The 19,957-nt window shown below is 38.0% G+C and overlaps 2 protein-coding genes across 3 annotated transcripts in view; one reads left to right on the plus strand and one right to left on the minus strand.

Moving 5' to 3' along the window:
* Positions 1 to 13,159, plus strand: part of ABCB4 (ATP binding cassette subfamily B member 4) — a 74,199-nt gene extending 61,040 nt beyond the window's left edge. The window contains exons 24-27 of the mRNA XM_082662566.1: positions 186 to 383; positions 1,848 to 2,054; positions 4,849 to 4,995; positions 12,921 to 13,159. Of these exons, the coding sequence (XP_082518692.1) occupies positions 186 to 383; positions 1,848 to 2,054; positions 4,849 to 4,995; positions 12,921 to 13,124 (756 nt within the window). The 3' untranslated portion in view covers positions 13,125 to 13,159. The remainder of the gene's footprint in view (positions 1 to 185; positions 384 to 1,847; positions 2,055 to 4,848; positions 4,996 to 12,920) is intronic.
* Positions 13,160 to 17,306: 4,147 nt separating this feature from the next.
* The window catches only part of CROT (carnitine O-octanoyltransferase), a 62,085-nt gene continuing 59,434 nt past the window's right edge, over positions 17,307 to 19,957 (minus strand). For both annotated transcript variants that reach the window (XM_082661797.1, XM_082661798.1), the window contains exon 18: positions 17,307 to 18,263. In XM_082661797.1, the coding sequence (XP_082517923.1) occupies positions 18,143 to 18,263 (121 nt within the window). In that variant the 3' untranslated portion in view covers positions 17,307 to 18,142. The remainder of the gene's footprint in view (positions 18,264 to 19,957) is intronic.

Raw genomic sequence — 19,957 nt, forward strand, 5'->3', positions numbered from 1 at the left:
CGCACGGGGGTTGTATCTCCATGGCACGTGGGATCTTCCCGGACCAGGGCTCGAACCCGTGTCCCCTGCATTGGCAGGCAGATTCTTAAGCACTGCGCCACCAGGGAAGGCCTTGAAATTATACTTTTTATTTCAGTCATTATCAGACCAATTACAATAGCAACATAAAAATACCTATTTTTTAGGATAAGTTTGAAGGAAACGTGACACTTAATGAAGTCGTGTTCAACTATCCCACGCGGCCAAATGTGCCCGTGCTTCAGGGGCTGAGCCTCGAGGTGAAGAAGGGCCAGACGCTGGCCCTGGTGGGCAGCAGCGGCTGTGGGAAGAGCACGGTGGTCCAGCTCCTGGAGCGGTTCTACGACCCCTCTGCTGGAACAGTGGTGAGCACACTTTCTTAAATTAGTAACTTGATTTAAGGCAGTATTTCAAGTGGCTAAACCAATATTCCCATAATATTAGAAAAAACTGAACAAGACCTATAATCCTAACTGATACGAGGACCACCATTCTCTAAACCCCAAGGTGGCACCCACAGTCCGGCAGATATATGGGGACGGTAGGGTAGAACGTCAGGAACTGAGTAGTTCAGAAAGTACTGAGCGTGAAGTTGATCTGTGCCCTGCCCTGGGCCTTCTGAGCCAGCTGGCGTCTCCTGCGTGAACACTCAGTCGCCTCCTGGGTTGTAAAGGTAAGCCGCACAGTCCTGCCAGAGTTCTGAGTAGACGCCCAGGACTCCCTCCCCTCCTCTTGCCTTTGCCATCTCTCTCTAACCGGTACTCCAGCCCTCTCATATTTGGCTTTCAGCATTGATGTTGTGGTGTCTGGCCCCTGGCCCTCTTCCATGAGTGGAGACTTGGCTCTTAGCAATAATGCCTGCATTTCCCATTACCTTGGGATGGTACCCACTGACGTAGCCCAGGAAGCCCACCCCCATTTAGACAGTCACCAGAATGTTAAACCTTGTTGAGTTGTTTCTTTGGGGGAAATCTTATGCTTCCACTATTACAATTACTCTGAAGGTATGAATACGGGCAAACCAGCTCAACAATACTCTGTAGGTGTGCTGTGCTAATACCACAGTGGGAATTTCTTTAGAGGGCAAGACTAGTTGGACTTGTATTTCTTCACCATGCCCTTTGCATTGCTGGAAGCTGTATTCTCAGTTAGCACATCACAAGGCTCCTCTAGAAGCATCATGCCTCCTGCTTACGGCAAACAAAAAAATCATCAAAACCACCATCAACAAAGCCAGTTTTCCAAAGACAAAGATACTGCCCTTTGAGCTTGTCCACTTTCCACTGATCTCTTGTCCTTTAGTGCCATCAAAAAGAGAAATGGGGGGAGTTGAAGGCTGGTAGTTCTCAAATGAAAGAGAGGTAGAGGTAGGAGAGGAGATAACCAACTTTCAAAATCTGGGGCCATGCTGATCTGCTTTTTGTCCTGGTGTGCCTGGAGGAGGGGGATACAGTCAAGGTGAAAGGTTGCAGTTGTTCAGGCGACAGCAGATAGGCGCAGGACACCTAACTGCATACTTCTTAAAGGCAGAGGATGGTACATTTGCCTGGATGAGGGCAAGGTAGGAAGCAGAGAAAGAACTGTGGAAAGATGGCGCCAAATGTGCCGCCATTTTACCAGGTAGAACAAGAAAGGGATGGCCTAGTTAACAACAATAAGAAATCGTTTTGTTGGCTGTGTTGGCCTCCAGCACTGTAAGAGCTTACAGGCTGTGAGGGTTGGTATTTCACAAACTGCTGATGCCCACGTGCAACAGTCCTCCTAGTAACTTACTGTTTAGTTGTTTGTTTCTTAAGCCCTTCTTATAGTTTGTGGACTTTGGTTTTCAGCTCCTAGATGGTCAAGAAGCAAAGAAACTCAACATCCAGTGGCTCAGAGCCCAACTCGGAATTGTGTCCCAGGAGCCCATCCTGTTTGACTGCAGCATTGCCGACAACATTGCCTATGGAGACAACAGCCGGTCTGTAAAGATGCCTGAAATTGTGAGTGCCGCCAAAGCAGCCAACATCCATCCTTTCATCGAGACTTTACCCAAAGTAAGTGAACTGGTAGCTTCCTAGGCTGATACCAGAATCAACTGCAAACTGTTTTCCTCCTCCAACAGTTCCCAAAGTTATACTTCAAAGTCTTGCAACAGAACTTGCCTCTGTACTAGCACTGTGACCTTGAACAAGACACTGAAGTCCATGATACCAAGTTTCCTTACTGGTAAATGGGAAAATTAGGCATGGTGTCTACCTTGTACAAATGTCGTGAGAAGCAAACGAGGTGATGTTAAGTCACCTCAAACAGGTGCTTGAGGGCTGCGTTCGTACTGTAGCCATGTTTGCTTTATTCCTTACAGTACTTTCTTTTTTAAACATTTTATTTTGAGATAATTATAGATTCATGTGCAGTTGTAAGGAATACAGAGATCTTGTGTACCCTTGACCCAGTTTCCTCCAATGACATCTTGCAAAACTAATAGGGTATTGCAACCAGGATACTAATTTTGATACAATCCACTTACCTTGCTCAGACTTCCCCAGTTTTATTATACTTGTCTGCATTTGGATACGTTTGTAGTTCTACGCAATTTTACTGCGTGTGTAGACTCATGTATCCACTACCCCTGTCAAGATATGGAACGTTTTCATCACCACAGATTCCTCATTTTGCCCTTTTATAGCCACACACCCCTTCTCCCTGCCCTTACTCCCCACGACCCCTGGCAACCACTAACTGTTCTCCATTTCTGTAATCTTATACTTTAAGAATGTTATGTAAACATATGTACAGTATATAACCTTCTGAGATTAGCTTTTTCCCTCAGCATAATTCCCTGAAGCTGTTGTGTATAACTGTATACACAACAGTTCATGCCTTTTTATCACTGAGTCGGATGGCTCCATGGTCTGGATGGCCCACAGCTTTTTAAATTTTTATTGGGGTATAGTTGGTTTACAAAATGCTGTGTTAGTTTCTGGTGTACAGCCAAGTGAATCACTTATGCATATACATTTATCCACTCTTTTAGATTCTTTTCCCATATAGGCCATTACAGAGTACTGAGTAGAGTTCCCTGTGCTATACAGGAGGTCCTAATTAGTTATCGATTTTATATACAGTAGTGTGTATATGTCAATCCCAATCTCCCAATTTATCCCCCTCCCCTTACCCGCTGGTAACCATAAATTTATTTTCTACATCTGTAACTCTTATTTCTGTTTTGTAGAGAAAAGGGAACCCTCTTGCACTGTTCGTGGGAATGTAGATTGGTACAGCCACTATGGAGAACAGTATTGGAGGTTCCTTACAAAAAGTAAAAATAGAGCTACCATATGGTCCTCAGCTTTTTTAACTAGTCACCTGTTGAACCACATCCAGGTTGTTTCCGTTTGGGCTATTAAGAGTAAAGCTGCTATAAATACTTGTGTACAGGCTTTAGTGTGACCCTAAATTTTTATTTCTCTGCGATAAATGCCCAGGAGCACAATTGCTAGACCATATGTTAATTGCTTAACTTTATAAGAAACTGCTCAACTGTTTTCCAAGGTGGCCCTGCCATTTCATTTTCCCACCAGCAAGTATGAGGGAGGGATACAGTTGCTCTGAATCTTTGCCACCATTTGCTGTTGCCACTGTTTTTTCTACCATCCTGATAGGTGTACAGTGATATCTTACTGTGGTTTTAATTTGCATTTCCTAATGGCAGAGGATGTTGAACATTTTTTTATATAGTTATTTGCCATCTATATTTCCTCTTTGGTGAAATGTCTTTTCATGTCTTTTGCCCATTTTCTAATTGGATTATTTTTTACTGTTGAGTTTTGACAGATTTTTATATATTCATGTTACTAGTCCTGTGTTGGAAATGTAGTTTGCAAATATTTTCTCCCAGTTTGTAGCTTATTTTTTCATCCTTTTAATGGGGTCTTTTTCAGAGCTTCGGTTTTTAATTTTGATGAGGTCCAATTCATTTTTTCCTTTTACAGACTGTGCTTTTGATGTCAAGTCCGAAAACTCTTTGCCTAGCCCTTGGTCCTGAAGATTTTTCTCCACTATTTTCTGAATTTATGGTTTTACATTTTACTTTTAAGTTCACACTCCATTTTGAGTTAATTTTGGTATAAGGTTGTTTTTCTTTAGTGTTTCATTTCTTTGGAGAGGACTGTACTCTCCAATTTCCATGGTCCCCAACACTCCCTATTTATTACCTCATTATTAGCAGTTATGACTATAGCCAAATTGCAGTGAAATCAATATATATTTGAAAACTAAGAGTTCAGTGAAACAATTTTCACAGTGACTAGGAACTTGATCTTATATTGAGTGCTGTGTATATATTTTTTTTCTCTTGATTATATATTCCTTAAGGGTAGGAACACAGACTAATTCATTTTTATACTTCCCACAGTTCTGGCATAATAGGTAGCTGGTAAATATTTAAGTGAATGAATGAGTTTAAAAAAGAATAGGCTCCATGTGAGTCATGTGAATATTTCAAATAAAAAATGTTATACCTTAAACACTAACATGTAACCATTTTAGGACTCCAATGATAGCAGATCAACTGACATTTTGATAATGGTAGGAATTGGAGAATTTGTTGCAGCATACCATTGAAAACTAAGGTCATTAATTTTCTAGTTTGATTTTGAAAATGAATGTCCTGTTAAAAAAAATTAAATGGACAACTTGGTAGTTGTTACAGAAACTTTTTAGTGATTCTAAGTAATTTTTTCTTATAATTAGAACTGTCAAGTGTTAAGAAGTAAAAGTTTATTCAATATGTCATTAGAATTTTTCTGAGCTAGAACTTTATTAACTTTACTAATGGCTAACTTGCAGAAATATGAAACAAGAGTGGGAGATAAGGGGACTCAGCTTTCAGGAGGTCAAAAACAGAGGATTGCTATTGCCCGAGCCCTCATCCGACACCCCCAAATCCTACTGTTGGATGAAGCTACATCAGCTCTGGATACTGAAAGTGAAAAGGTATGGCCTCCTACCTCATGTCCCATTTAATTTATAAAATAAAACTTCTTTGTGCAGTCAACCATGAAAGAATAGATAAACACACAAACAGCTCATACAGCTAAATATCCAGGGGGAAAAAAAAACCCAGTCAAGAAATGGGCAGAAGACCTAAACAGTTATTTCTCCAAAGAAGACATACAGATGGCCAACAAGCACATGAAAAGATGCTCACCATCACTAATTAATGGAGAAATGCAAATCAAAACTACAGTGAGTACCACTTCACACTGGTCAGAATGGCCATCATCAAAAAGTCAACAGGGACTTCCCTGGTGGCACAGTGGTTAAGAATCCACCTGCCAATTCAGGGGACATGGGTTGGATCCCTAGTCCTGAAAGATCCCACATGCTACAGAGCAACTGAGCCTGTGTGCCACAACTACTGAAGCCTGTGCACCTAGAGCCCATGCTCTGCAACAATAGAAGCCGCCACAATGAGAAGCCCGTGTGCCACAAGGAAGAGTAGCCCCTGCTTGCCACAACTAGAGAAAGCCTGCATGCAGCAACAAAGACCCAACACAGCCATCCATCCATAAATAAATAAATAAAATAAATAAAATTTATTTATTTTAAAAAAAGTCTACAAATAAATGCTGGAGAGGGTGTGGAGAAAAGGGAACTCTCCTACACTGCTAGTGGGAATGTAAATTGGTACAACTATTATGGAGAACAGTATGGAGGTTCCTTAAAAAACTAAAAATAGAACTACCATATGACCCAGCAATCCCACTCCTGGGCATATATCTGGAGAAAAACATGGTCTGAAAGTATACATGCACCCCAATGTTCGTTGCAGCACTGTTTACAATAGCCAGGATATGGAAGCAACCTAAATGTCCATTGACGAATGGATAAAGAAGATGTGGTACATATATACAATGGAATGCTACTCAGCCATAAAAAAGAACAAAATAATGCCATTTGCAGCAACATGGATGGACCCAGAGATTATTATACTAAGTGAAGTAAGTCAGAGAAAGACAAATACCATTATGATATCACTCAAATGTGGAATCTAATTTAAAACTGATACAAAGGAACTTATTCACAAAACAGAAATAGACTCACAGACATAGAAAACAAACATGGTTGCCAAAGGGGAAAGGAGGGGAGGGATAAATTAGTCTGGTTTTAAAATGTACATACTACTATATATAAAATAGATAACCAACAAGGACCTACTGTATAGCACAGGGAACTATACTCAATATTCTGTAACAACCTATATGAGAAAAGAATTTGAAAAAATACATACCTGTATATGTAAAACTGAATTACTCTGCTGTACCCCTGAAACTAACACACCATTGTAAATCAACACTATTTCAATAAAATTTTTAAAAATAGGCAAGCACAGAAATAAACAAATGTAGATAGCGGTTATTTTGAGGTAGAATATTTTACTTGAATCCCTTCCAGCATTTTCCAAATTTTCAAAAATGACCACGTATTACTTGTATAAAATGTTATTTTTTGCACTTTTCATTTGCTTTAGCGCATTAATAATGGAAAACCTGGGAAATAAAATACTCAAAAGTGAAGTAGTTAAGTTTAAATCATTTTGTGACTAGTGTGAGAATCCATTTTTATTATAAAGAACATAACTATATGCAAAATGGATTATGTAGCTACCCACCACCAGTCCCTCCCATCAGGAAATTTGCACAAGCCTCTTAGATAGCCTCATCCACCAGAGGGCAGACAGCAGAAGCAAGAGGAACTATAATTCTGCAGCCTGTGGAACAAAAACCACATTCACAGGAAGACAGACAAGATAAAAAGGCAGAGGGCTATATACCAGATGAAGGAACAAGATAAAACCCCAGAAGAACAACTAAATGAAGTGGAGATAGGCAACCTTCCAGAAAATGAATTCAGAATAATGACAGTGAAGATGATCCAGGACCTTGGAAAAAGAATGGAGGCAAAGATTGAGAAGGTGCAAGAAATGTTTAACAAAGACCTGGAAGAATTAAAGAACAAACAAACACAGATGAACAATACAATAACTGAAATGAAAACTACACTAGAAGGAATCAGTAGCAGAATAACTGAGGCAGAAGAACGGATAAGTGATCTGGAAGACAGAATGGTGGAATTCACTGCTTCGGAACAGAATAAAGAAAAAAGAATGAAAAGAAATGAAGACAGCCTAAGAGACCTCTGGGACAACATTAAACACAACAACATTCACATTATAAGGGTCCCAGAAGGAGAAGAGAGAGAAAGAAGAGAAAATATTTGAAGACATTATAGTCAAAACCTTCCCTAACATGGGAATGGAAATAGCCACCCAAGTCCAGGAAGCGCAGACAGTCCCATACAGGATAAACCCAGGGAGAAACATGCCAAGACACATAGTCATCAAATGGGCAAAAATTAAAGACAAAGAAAAATTACTGAAAGCAGCAAGGGAAAAATGTCAAATAACCTAAAAGGGAACTCCCATAAGGTTAACAGCTGATTTCTCAGCAGAAACTCTACAAGCCAGAAGGGAGTGGCATGATGTACTTAAAGTGATGAAAGGGAGGAAACTACAACCAAGATTACTCTACCCAGCAAGGATCTCTTTCAGATTTGATGGAGAAATCAAAAGATTTACAGACAAGCAAAAGCTAAGAGAATTCAGCACCACCAAACCAGCTCTACAACAAATGCTAAAGGAACTTCTCAAAGTGGGAAACACTAGAGAAGAAAAGGACCTACAAAAACAAACCCAGAACAATTAAGAAAATGGTCATAGGAACATACATATCGATAATTACCTTAAACATGAATGGATTAAACGTTCCAACCAAAAGACACAGGCTTGCTGAATGGATACAAAAACAAGACCCATACATATGCTGTCTACAAGAGACCCACTTCAGACCTAGGGACATATACAGACTGAAAGTGAGGGGATGGAAAAAGATATCCCATACAAATGGAAATGAAAAGAAAGCTGGAGTAGCTATACTCATATCAAATAAAATAGACTTTAAAATAAAGAATGTTACAAGAGACAAGGAAGGACACTAAATAATGAGCAAGGGATCAATCCAAGAAGAAGATATAACAATTATATATGCACCCAACATAGGAGTACCTCAATACATACGGCAACTGCTTTAAAAGAGGAAATTGACAGTAACACAATAATAGTAGAGGACTTTAACACCTCACTTACACCAATGGACAGATCATCCAAAATGAGAATAAGGAAACAGAAGCTTTAAATGACACAATAGACCAGATAGATTTAATTGATATTTATAGGACATGCCATCCAAAAACAGGTTACACGTTCTTGAAGTGTGCACAGAACGCTCTCCAGGATAGATCACATCTTGGGTCACAAATCAAACCTCAGTAAATTTAAGAAAACTGAAATCATATCAAGCATCTTTTCTGACCACAATGCTATGCGATTAGAACTGAATTACAGGGGAAAAAAACGTAAAAAACACAAACACATGGAGGCTAAACAATATGTTACTAAATAACGAAGACTGAAGAAATCAAAGAGGAAATCAAAAAATACCTAGAGACAAATGACAATGAAAACACGACGATCCAAAACCTATGGGATGTAGCACAAGCAGTTCTAAGAGGGAAGTTTATAGCTACACAAGCTTACCTCAAGAAACAAGAAAAATCTCAAGTAAACAATCTAACCTTACACCTAAAGGAACTAGAGAAAGAAGAACAAACAAAACCCAAAGTTAGCAGAAGGAAAGAAATCATAAAGATCAGAGCAGAAATAAATGAAATAGAAACAAAGAAAACAATAGCAAAGATCAATAAAACTAAAAGCTGGTTGTTTGAGAAGATAAACAAAATTGATAAACCATTGGCCAGACTCACCAAGAAAAGGAGGGAGAGGACTCAAATCAATACAGTTAGAAATGAAAAAGGAGAAGTTACAATAGACACCACAGAAATACAAAGCATCCTAAGAGACTACTACAAGCAACTCTATGCCAATAAAATGGACAACCCGGAAGAAATGGACAAATTCTTAGAAAGGTATGAACTTCCAAGACTGAACCAGGAAGAAACAGAAAATATGAACAATCACAAGTAATGAAATTGAAACTGTGATTAAGAATCTTCCAACAAACAAAAGTCCAGGACCAGATGGCTTCACAAGTGAGTTCTATCAAATATTTAGTGAAGAGCTAACAATCATCCTTCTCAAACTCTTCCAAAAAATTGCAGAGGAAGGAACACTCCCAAACTCATTGTATGAGGCCACCATCACCCTGAGACCAAAACCAGACAAAGATACTACAAAAAAATAAAATTACAGACCAATATCACTGATGAATATAGATGCAAAAATCCTCAACAAAATACTAGCAAACAGAATCCAACAACACATTAAAAGGACCATCCACCATGATCAAGTGGGATTTATCCCAGGTATGCAAGGATTCTTCAATATACGCAAATCAATCAATGTGATACACCATATTAACGAAGGAGAAAAACCGTATGATCATCTCAATACATGCAGAAACAGCTTTTGAACAAAACTCAACACACATTTATGATAAAAACTCTCCAGAAAGTGGGCATAGAGGGAACCTACCTCAACATAATAAAGGCCATATACAACAAACCCACAGCAAACATCATTCTCAATGGTGAAAAACTGAAAGCATTTCCTCTAAGATCAGGAACAAGACAAGGATGTCCACTCTCACCACTATTATTCAACATAGCTTTAGAAGTCCTAGCCATGGCAATCAGAGAAGAAAAATAAAAGGAATACAAATTTGAAAAGAAGAAGTAAAACTGTCACTGTTTGAAGATGACATGATACTATACATAGAGAATCCTAAAAATGCCACCAGAAAACTACTAGAGCTAAACAATGAATTTGGTAAAGTTGCAGGATACAAAATTAATGCACAGAAATCTCTTGCATTCCTATACACTAATGATGAAAAATCTGAAAGAGAAATTAAGGAAACACTCCCATTTACCGTTGCAACAAAAAGAATAAAATACCTAGGAATAAACCTACCTAAGGAGACAAAAGACCTGTATGCAGAAAACTATAAGACACTGATGAAAGAAATTAAAGATGCTACCAACAGATGGAGAGATATACCAAATTCTTGGATTAGAAGAATCAATATTGTGAAAATGGCTATACTACCCAAAGCAATCTACAGATTCAATGCAATCCCTATCAAATTACCAATGGCATTTTTTACGGAACTAGAACAAATCATCTTAAAATTTGTATGAGACACAAAAGACCCCGAATAGCCAAAGCAGTCTTTAGAGAAAAAAACGGAGCTGGAGGAATCAGACTCCCTGACTTCAGACTATACTACAAAGCTACAGTAATCAAGACAATATGGTACTGGCACAAAAACAGAAACATAGATCAATGGAACAAGATAGAAAGCTCAGAGATAAACCCACGCACCTATGGTCAACTAATGTATGACAAAGTAGGCAAAGATATATAATGGAGCAAGACAGTCTCTTCGATAAGTGGTGCTGGGAAAACTGGACAGCTACATGTAAAAGAATAAAATTAGAACACTCCCTAACACCATACACAAAAATAAACTCAAAATGGATTCGAGACCTAAATGTAAGACCAGAGACTATAAAACTCTTAGAGGAAAACAAAGGAAAAACACTCTTTGAATCACAGCAAGATATTTTTTGATCTACCTCCTAGAATAATGGAAACATAAACAAATGGGACCTAATGAAACTTCACAGCTTTTGCACAGCAAAGTAAACCATAAACAAGACGAAAAGACAACCCTCAGGGGCTTCCCTGGTAACACAGTGGTTGAGAATCTGCCTGCCAATGCAGGGGACACAGGTTCGAGCCCTGATCCGGGAAGATCCCACATGCCGCGGAGCAACTGGGCCCGTGAGCCACAACTACTAAGCCTGCGCGTCTGGAGCCTGTGCTCCACAACAAGAGGGGCCGCAGTAGTGAGAGGCCCGCACACCGCGATGAAGAGTGGCCCCTGCTTGCCACAACTAGAGAAAGCCCTCGCACAGTAACGGAGACCCAACACAGCCAAAAATAAATATACATTAAGACAACCCTCAGAATGGGAGAAAATATTTGCAAACGAATCCTTGGACAAAGGATTAATCGCCAAAATATATAAACAGCTCATGCAGCTCAATATTAAAGAAACAAACAACCCAATCCAAAAATGGGCAGGAGACCTAAATAGACATTTCTCCAAAGAAGACATACAGATGGCCAAGAAGCACATGAAAAGCTGTTCAACATCACTAATTATGAGAGAAATGCAAATCAAAACTACAATGAGGTATCACCTCACACCAGTTAGAATGGGCATTATCAGAAAATCTACAAACAACAAATGCTGGAGAGGGTGTGGACCAAAGGGAACCCTCTTGCACTGTTGGTGGGAATGTAAATTGATACAGCCACAATGGAGAACAGTATGGAGGTTCCTTAAAAAACTAAAAATAGAATTACCACATGATCCAGCAATCCCACTACTGGGCATATACCCAGAGAAAACCATAATTCAAAAAGACACGTGCACCCCAATGTTCATTGCAGCACTGTTTACAATAGCCAGGTCATGGAAGCAACCTAAATGCCCATTGACAGATGAATGGGTAAAGAAGATGTGGTACATATATACAATGGAATATTACTCAGCCATAAAAAGGAACAAAATTGAGTCATTTGTTGAGACGTGGTTGGATCTAGAGACTGTCATACAGAGTGAAGTAAGTCAGAAAGAGAAAAACAAATATCATATATTAACGCATGTATGTGGAACCTAGACTAATGGTACAGATGAGCCGGTTTGCAGGGCAGAAGTAGAGGCACAGAGAACAAACGTATGGACACCAAGGGGGGAAAGCAGCGTGGGGGGAGGGTTGGGGTGAGGTGTGATGAATAGGGCTAATGGGATTGACATGTATACACTGATGTGTATAAAACTGATGCCTAATAAGAACCTGCAGTATACAAACTACTAATACTAAACTTTCTTTGGGTTATTATTATGGAAATATGTTAATATAAATGTTTCAGACATTACATGAAATTTCTAAAAATCTTATATGTTCTGGTATAATAAGGCATAATTCTAGTTATTACTTGAAAATGTATATCTCAGAAATAACTAAATTTCCTTGTCAATTGCATTATTATGAACTTTCATCAAATCTTTAACCATGGTCATTTTTAAGTCTTTTGTCATTTACAGACAGTTCTGGGTGTACTCTGATGCTTTTGCAAAAATGTTCCTATAAAAGGGTTTCATCTTCAAGGAATTCATGGAAAAGACTCTGACAAGTACAGGTTTCTGGTAACTGACTATACTGCTGACATGAATGAATAAGCATTTTCAGAAAACTGATGAACTCATAAAAGCGTTAACAAAAGATCAAGATAAAAACAATTAATTACATGGGACTGAGTGAACTGATGAGGATGATTATAATTTTTGTGACTTTCTGTTTGAATAAAAAAAAAAATCCCACAAGGACTCAGAGGCAAAAAAATATACAAATCAATTTTCACTGCAAAGTAAAGGAGCTGTTACAGTGGAGGATTACTGGACTGAATGTCAATATTATGGCATAGTATGAGTGTGTTTCGTGTTTGGTAATTGTAATCATTGTTGCTTTTGTTGTGTTCATCCATTTACAATGCTTGGTGTCAGTCTATTTATCTCTTGTAAAAATAAAATACAGTGTGTGTGTGTGGAAAAAAAAGATGGATTATGTAAAAACATGCATAAAGCTAAAGATTCAAAATGAGACAAGGTAATTTTCTTTTGTACATATGGTAAAATATTTAGATTTCCTTTACAGTTAAAACTTATTTCTACAATTTTTAAGATAAGGCTTCTATTCTGATTTATCAATAGATTGTCCAAGAAGCTCTGGACAAAGCCCGAGAAGGCCGCACCTGCATTGTGATCGCTCACCGCCTGTCCACCATTCAGAATGCAGACTTGATAGTGGTGATTGAGAACGGCAAAGTCAAGGAGCACGGCACACACCAGCAGCTGCTAGCACAGAGAGGCATCTATTTCTCTATGGTCAATGTCCAGGCAGGGACACAGAAGTGATGAACTCTTGTTATAGTGTATCTTAAAAATAAATTCAAATCATTCTACAACTTTTTCTGATTTAGAGACTTCTTTTCTAAGTCATCATAAAATATAGGTATATCTTATTCCATATCAATTTAGAACATCCAATTTGGGGTTGGATATTACAGCATTTGAAATGTAGGAGTTAAAAGTAACATCTGGCTTGATGAAGTATGAAAACAGCCTAGCTCTGAGTTACCAAAAACATATGGAGAGAATATCACTCAACCATAAAAAAGAATGAAGTAACACCATTTGCAGCAACATGGATGGACCTACAGATCATCATACTAAATGAAATAAATCAGAGAAAAATACCACATGATATCACTTATATGTGGAATCTAAAAAAAATATATGATACAAATGAACTTATTTACAGAACAGAAAAAGACTCAGAAAACAAACTTATGGTTAGCAAAAGGGAAAGGGGGGAGGGATAAATTTGGAATTTAAGATCAACAGGTATGCACTACTATATATAAAAATAAACAGCAAGGATCTACTGTATAGCACAGGGAACAATATTCAATATCTTTAAATAACCTATAATGGAAAAGAACCTGAAAAAATATGTATATATATAAAACGGAATCACTTTGCTGTACACCTGAAACACTATAAATCAACCATACTTGAATAAAAAAATTTAAAAATCATATGGAGAAAGTGAAGAGCAGAGTTTAGGTATATAAAACTGTAGAAGATTCAATGCAATCCCTCTCAAGTTACCCAGGACATTTTTCACAGAACTAAAATTCATATGAAACCATAAAAGACACAATTGCCAAAGCAATCCTGAAGAAAAAGAACAACCCATGGGCTTACCTGGTGGCACAGTGGTTGAGAGTCTGCCTGCCGATGCAGGGGACGCGCGTTCGTGCCCTGGTCCGGGAAGATCCCGCATGCCGTGGAGCGGCTGGGCCCGTGAGCCATGGCCGCTGGGCCTGCGCGTCCAGAGCTTGTGTTGCGCAACGGGAGAGGCCACAGTGAGGGGCCCGCGTACCGCAAAAAAAAAAAGAACCCAGGAGGCATAACCCTCTCAGACTTCAGACAGTACTACAAAGCTACAGTAATCAAAACAGCATGGAGGAACTTCCCTGGTGGGGCAGTGGTTAAGAATCCACCTGCCAATGCAGGGGACACAGGTTCAAGCCCTGGTCCAGGAAGATCCCACATGCCATAGAGCAACTAAGCCTGTGCACCACAACTACTGAGCCTGCGCTATAGAGCCCACGAGCCACAGCTACTGACCCCGCGCGCCTGGAGCCCATACTCCGCAACAAGAGAAGCCACCACAATGAGAAGCCCACACACCGCAACTAAGAGTAGCCCCCACCTGCCACAACTAGAGAAAGCCCACCTGCAGCAATGAAGACCCAACACAGCCAAAAATAAATTAATTTTTAAAGAAGTACTTAAATGTAAAGGTTTAAAAAAAAACAGCATGGTATTGGCACAAAAACAGACATATGGATAAATGAAACAGGATAGAGAGCCCAGAAATAAACCCACATGCCTATGGTCAATTAATCTTTGACAAAGGAGGCAAGAATATACAATGGGAAAAAGACAGTCTCTTCAGCAAGTGATGCTGGGAAAGCTGAACAGCCACATGTAAATCAATGAAGCTAGAACACACCTTCACACCATACACAAAAATAAACTCAAAATGGCCTAAAGACTTAAACATAAGACATGACACTATAAAACTCCTAGAAGAGATAACTGGCAAAACATTCCCTGACATAACTTGTACCAATGTTTTCTTAGGTCAGTCTCCCAAGGCAATAGAAATAAAAACAAAAATAAATGAATGGGACCCATTCAAACTTACAGGGTTTTGCACAGCAAAGGAAACTATATACAAAATGAAAAGACAAGCTGCAGAATGGGAGAAAGTATTTGCAAACAATGTGACCAACAACCGATTGATTTCCAAAATACACAAACAGCTCATACAACTTAACAAAAAAACCTAATCGAAAAATGGGCAGAAGACCTAAACAGACATTTCTCAAAGAAGACATACAGATGGCCAACAGGTACATGAAAAGATGCTCAACTTCACTAATTATCTGAGAAATGCAATTCAAAAGGACAATGAGGTATCACCGCACGCTGGTCAGAATGGCCATCATTAAAAAGTCCACAAATAACAAATGCTGGAGAGGGTGTGGAGAAAAGGGAACCCTCTTACACTCTTGGTGGGAATGTAAATTGGTACAGCCACTATGGAGAACAGTATGGAGGTTCCTCAGAAAACTAAAAATAGAGTTCCCATATGATCTAGCAATCCTGCTCCTGGGCATATATCCAGACAAAACTCTAATCCAAAGAGATACATGCACCCTTATGTTCATAGCAGCACTATTCACAATAACCAAGACATGCAAACAACCTAAATGTCCATTGACAAATGAATGGATAAAGAAGATGTGTAACAGATATACAATGGAATACTACTCAACCATAAAAAAGAACAAAATAATGCCATTTGCAGCAACATGGATGCAACTAGATTATCATACTGAGTGAAGTAAGTCAGAAAGACAAATACCATTATGTTATCATTTATATGTGGAATCTAAAATATGACACAAATGAACCTATCCATGAAAAAGAAACATAATCATGCACATAGAGAACAGACTGGTGGTTGCCAAGGCGGAGGGGGGTGGGGGAGGGATGGAGTGAGGTTGGGGGTAGCAGATGTGAGCTTTTATGTACACAATGGATAAACAAGGTCCTACTATACAGCACATAGAACTATATTCAATGTCATGTGATAAACCATAATGGAAAAAATATATACAACTGGATCACTTTGCTGTACAGCAGAAATTAACATTGTAAATCAACCATACTCAATTAAAAATTAATTAAATAAAGCTAGAATTCAAAGAAGCCACAGACATAGGGAAAATTCTTATGGTCCTGATTCATTGGGTAGATGACAGGGTAGTTTGGGAACAATTTTCCTTGTTACAAAGTTAAAATATATTGTTCAATAGCATACTCTCTTCATTGGTAAATTTTCAAGTTATTCTACTAGAGAATTGAGGTTTTAAAAAAACGAATGTATTCCCAGATTTATCATCACATTCCAAGAGAAAATGGAATTGTCCTTAGACAAACTAACTGTAGGCACACATTTGTTCCATATAAAGAGGCATATTGTTTAAATGTTTAAAACACATTAATAAAAACTGTACATATTATCGCAGTGCAATTTGAAACATTTGAAAGAAACATCAATAAAATGCTGTTTCTATAGAACTGCATTCCTTTTACAAATAGTTTTATTTTCCCAGAAGATTAATCCACTTCAACAAGAAGGAATATGTTTAGATGGAGACCAAAAAGAAATATTCTAGGCAACCCTTGGAAGCTAACCACTCTGAAATGTTTTTTCCTTAATTTACTGCAGCAATACCCATTCTCACTGCTGTGACAGGTTGTTTAGGTCAGTAATCTATCCAAATCAGGTCTTCTATATGTAATAAATCATATATACCAAGGGATTTTTCAAATGTAACCATGTGTAGCAGTAGACTGAATTTCAGTTAACCAAGAGAGGAGTGGGGCAAAGGGTACGTTACCACAGTGACTCAAGGTGAAAATTCAACCTACTGTTATGTAATTATTCTCAAACTTGCCTGATAAGGATCATGGGGCATTTGCTCCTAGAAATTCTGACTCAGGAGGTGTGGGTAAGGCCCAGGAATCTTTTTGTAAAAAGCAATCCAGACGATTCTTAACTTCAGGCAGGTTAGAGGAACATGTTAAAAACATGAGTGAAAAGAGGTTTCTCTGCAGGAGGTGATCAGCTTCTAAAATACCCAATTCTTTAGATATTATTTAAAAACAATCTAACAGGCCTTAGAACTTCTACCTTTCACTCTTGGAACATTCTCACTGCCCAGTATGAAGTCCAGGCTAGAATCCTGAATGATCAAAGACCATGCAGAGAGAGGTCCAGCCAGTAAGTCCCCAGGCAGTGGTGAGGTTGTCTCAGACTTCCCAGCCTCACCCAGCAGCCTGGTGATGGCAGCGGTGTAACTCACTCAGGCAAGACAGAAGCAGAGCCATCCAAATGGGCACAGTCAACTAACACAGTCATGAGAAATGATCATAAGACAGTAGGTTTTGCATGGTTTATTACACAATACATAACTGATCAGAAAGTACAAGGTCAAACAGGAATGAAGCACTTACTAAAACACCAAACAAGAAGCTATATGATTTTGAGAATTTTATTTTCTGAGAATAGAAACTACAAAACAGAACAAAGGAAAAATAAATCCTGACAATCTGATTTAGTATTTAATCCTTTTAAAGTCACTGATTTTAAATATAAATGCTTTAATTTCATATTCACAAAACTAATTATAACAATATACTATAATAAATTTTTTTAGGGTTTTTCATGTATGTCAGAGGGTGTAAACCTCCTTACTACAACTGAATTCTTTTGTCTGTTCAACATAAACTTTTTTTAGACTAAATTGTAGTGGTCTCTCCCAAACATAGTAGACTTATATCCCTGTGGTGAATGTGGAATCATTGATTTCAGGGAAATTAGCATCCAATCATGTATTTCATATCCTTTGGCAACTAGAAAATGTTAAAGTGCTTGAAAGATAGCGTCTACGAGGAGGTTCAGAGAGAAGATTTATTACCTATATAGGTACCAACAAAGATATTTAAAAGTTAGATTTGCATTGTGAAAATCTGTAGATTTGCATTGTTGAGGCTAACCTTCAAGTTTGCATAGTTCTATAGTCATAATTTGCATTGCTGCTGCATCAGAGGAAGCTTAAAAATATTTCTACTTTCTATGTCAGAATAAATTTAGAGAGCATAATTCTACTAATTTCTACATTCAACAAGTTTCCTTCAGTCAACATCTCTTCCTGTCTCACATCACCAACCCACTCCCAGCATCCAGTTTTATAATATGTTTTGTTAAGTGCTTACTAAATGATTAGTCTCTAAAGATGAGCAATGTCCATCAGTTGCATCATATCACTGAAAGCATGGAAAGTCTGCTGAACTAGCTTTTCTGCATCAGTCTCTGGACATGATTTCCAGGCTGTACAGGCCACAATAAACCTGTGAAACACAAATAATAAATGATGAAGTAGAACACAAAAATCAACACAAAAAGGCTCCAAATTGAGATGGTGAATAGAGCCATTACCTTTATTCCATCTGGCTGTTCACATATGTAATATGATTTATTGCTCACATTAGGTAAATGTAACCTGACACAATAGAAAGTATAGCCATATTTATATATAATGCTAGGAACACTTAATTTACTGTGTGACTAGAGCCTAAGGACAAAAAGGAAACAAAAAAACTAGCCAGAGCTCAAGAGTGCTCTGGGGTCAGGTCTTATTGTGTTAAACAAACTCACCTCTTGCCGTAAAAGACCTTACCAACATGCCCCAAATGGAATGAGTTAGAATATGAATTCATGCCACTGTCTGCAATAAAACTTGACCTATTTTTAAAGAAAAAGAATATAGTGCTGAAGAGAGTAAAAAAATAATAAAATAGAGAAAGAAGGATAAGAGGAGAGAAAGGCTGTTTCTAGAAAAACCAGAGAGAAACTCTCCTGAAACCAAAATATGCCTTCCACCACCATATCCTTCTAGATCCTCCTGATGAAGAAATCCCCTATCTGGCAGGTGATAAAAGTGGTCCCAAGAAGCTGAAACAAACAGGAAAGAAGCGTGGCTTCTGGTGGGCTCAGAGCCGAAACCTCACTACTAGCACTCTTGGAACTAGCCTTCCCCTTTCCAGACACACAAATTTTCAACAGCAAAACATGCATTATGCTCAAGTGAAAATCAAAATGTTGTGTAATGTAAAGCTTGTGGACGGCATGCAATGTTCACATCACTAAAAATTAAGACTGGAAAGTACGTATCTTCGACATGTACTTTAGATTAAGCAGAACAAAATAAAAACATGTTCTGGTCCAGTATATAATAATGAAACCAATGTTTGAATGGATTATATTTGCTGAAAGATATACAGCAACCTACAGAAATTCCTGCCTTGTTTTCACATAGTGATTCATGATCAGTAGGCATTTTCTCGCTATGCTGTGCATATACTTCTCAAATATTTAGCAAGATCTAAAGTATTTCTTTGCAAAGAGTAACGTTTGTATTTATGTGTTAAATTTTTTAAAAATTCAGTTATATTTTTAAATTATAGAAAGAACAATCATTCCTACATGAACAATTCACAAAAGAATATACACAGATGTCAATAAACAAAGAGAAAATGTTTTGCTTCATAAGAATTCAGGTTAGGTTATTTTTCCCTATAAAATTTCTACAGACTGCTTTATAATGTCTAAAGCTGGCAATGATGTGATGAAATACGGAAAGATAAAATACTATCATTATTTGTAATGAGAAAAACTGGAAATAGTATGGAAGTGGTTAAAGTATGAAATCCATAAGACTAGACATTCCTCAACCATTAAAATACCTCAAAGGATATTTAATGGCATTGGGAAATGCTTGAAGTAATATTAAGTGAGAGTGCAATTCACAAAAAGGACACTAAAATATTTACAATATGATCTAAATTTGTAATAATTACACACACACAATCTATGTATATTATAGATTAGAAAGATAATGGTCTTATGTCTTATAATGGAAATGTTAACTTTGTTCCTATATTTTTTCATATTTTACAAATTTTTTTACATTGAGCATGCAGTACATTTAAAATAAAATGTTGTACTCCCTCTTGCAAGAGCACTGGAATCACAACTAACTGCT

Source organism: Grampus griseus (genome assembly GCF_964374135.1).
Source record: "Grampus griseus genome assembly, chromosome: 9".
In the NCBI taxonomy this organism is placed as follows: domain Eukaryota; kingdom Metazoa; phylum Chordata; class Mammalia; order Artiodactyla; family Delphinidae; genus Grampus; species Grampus griseus.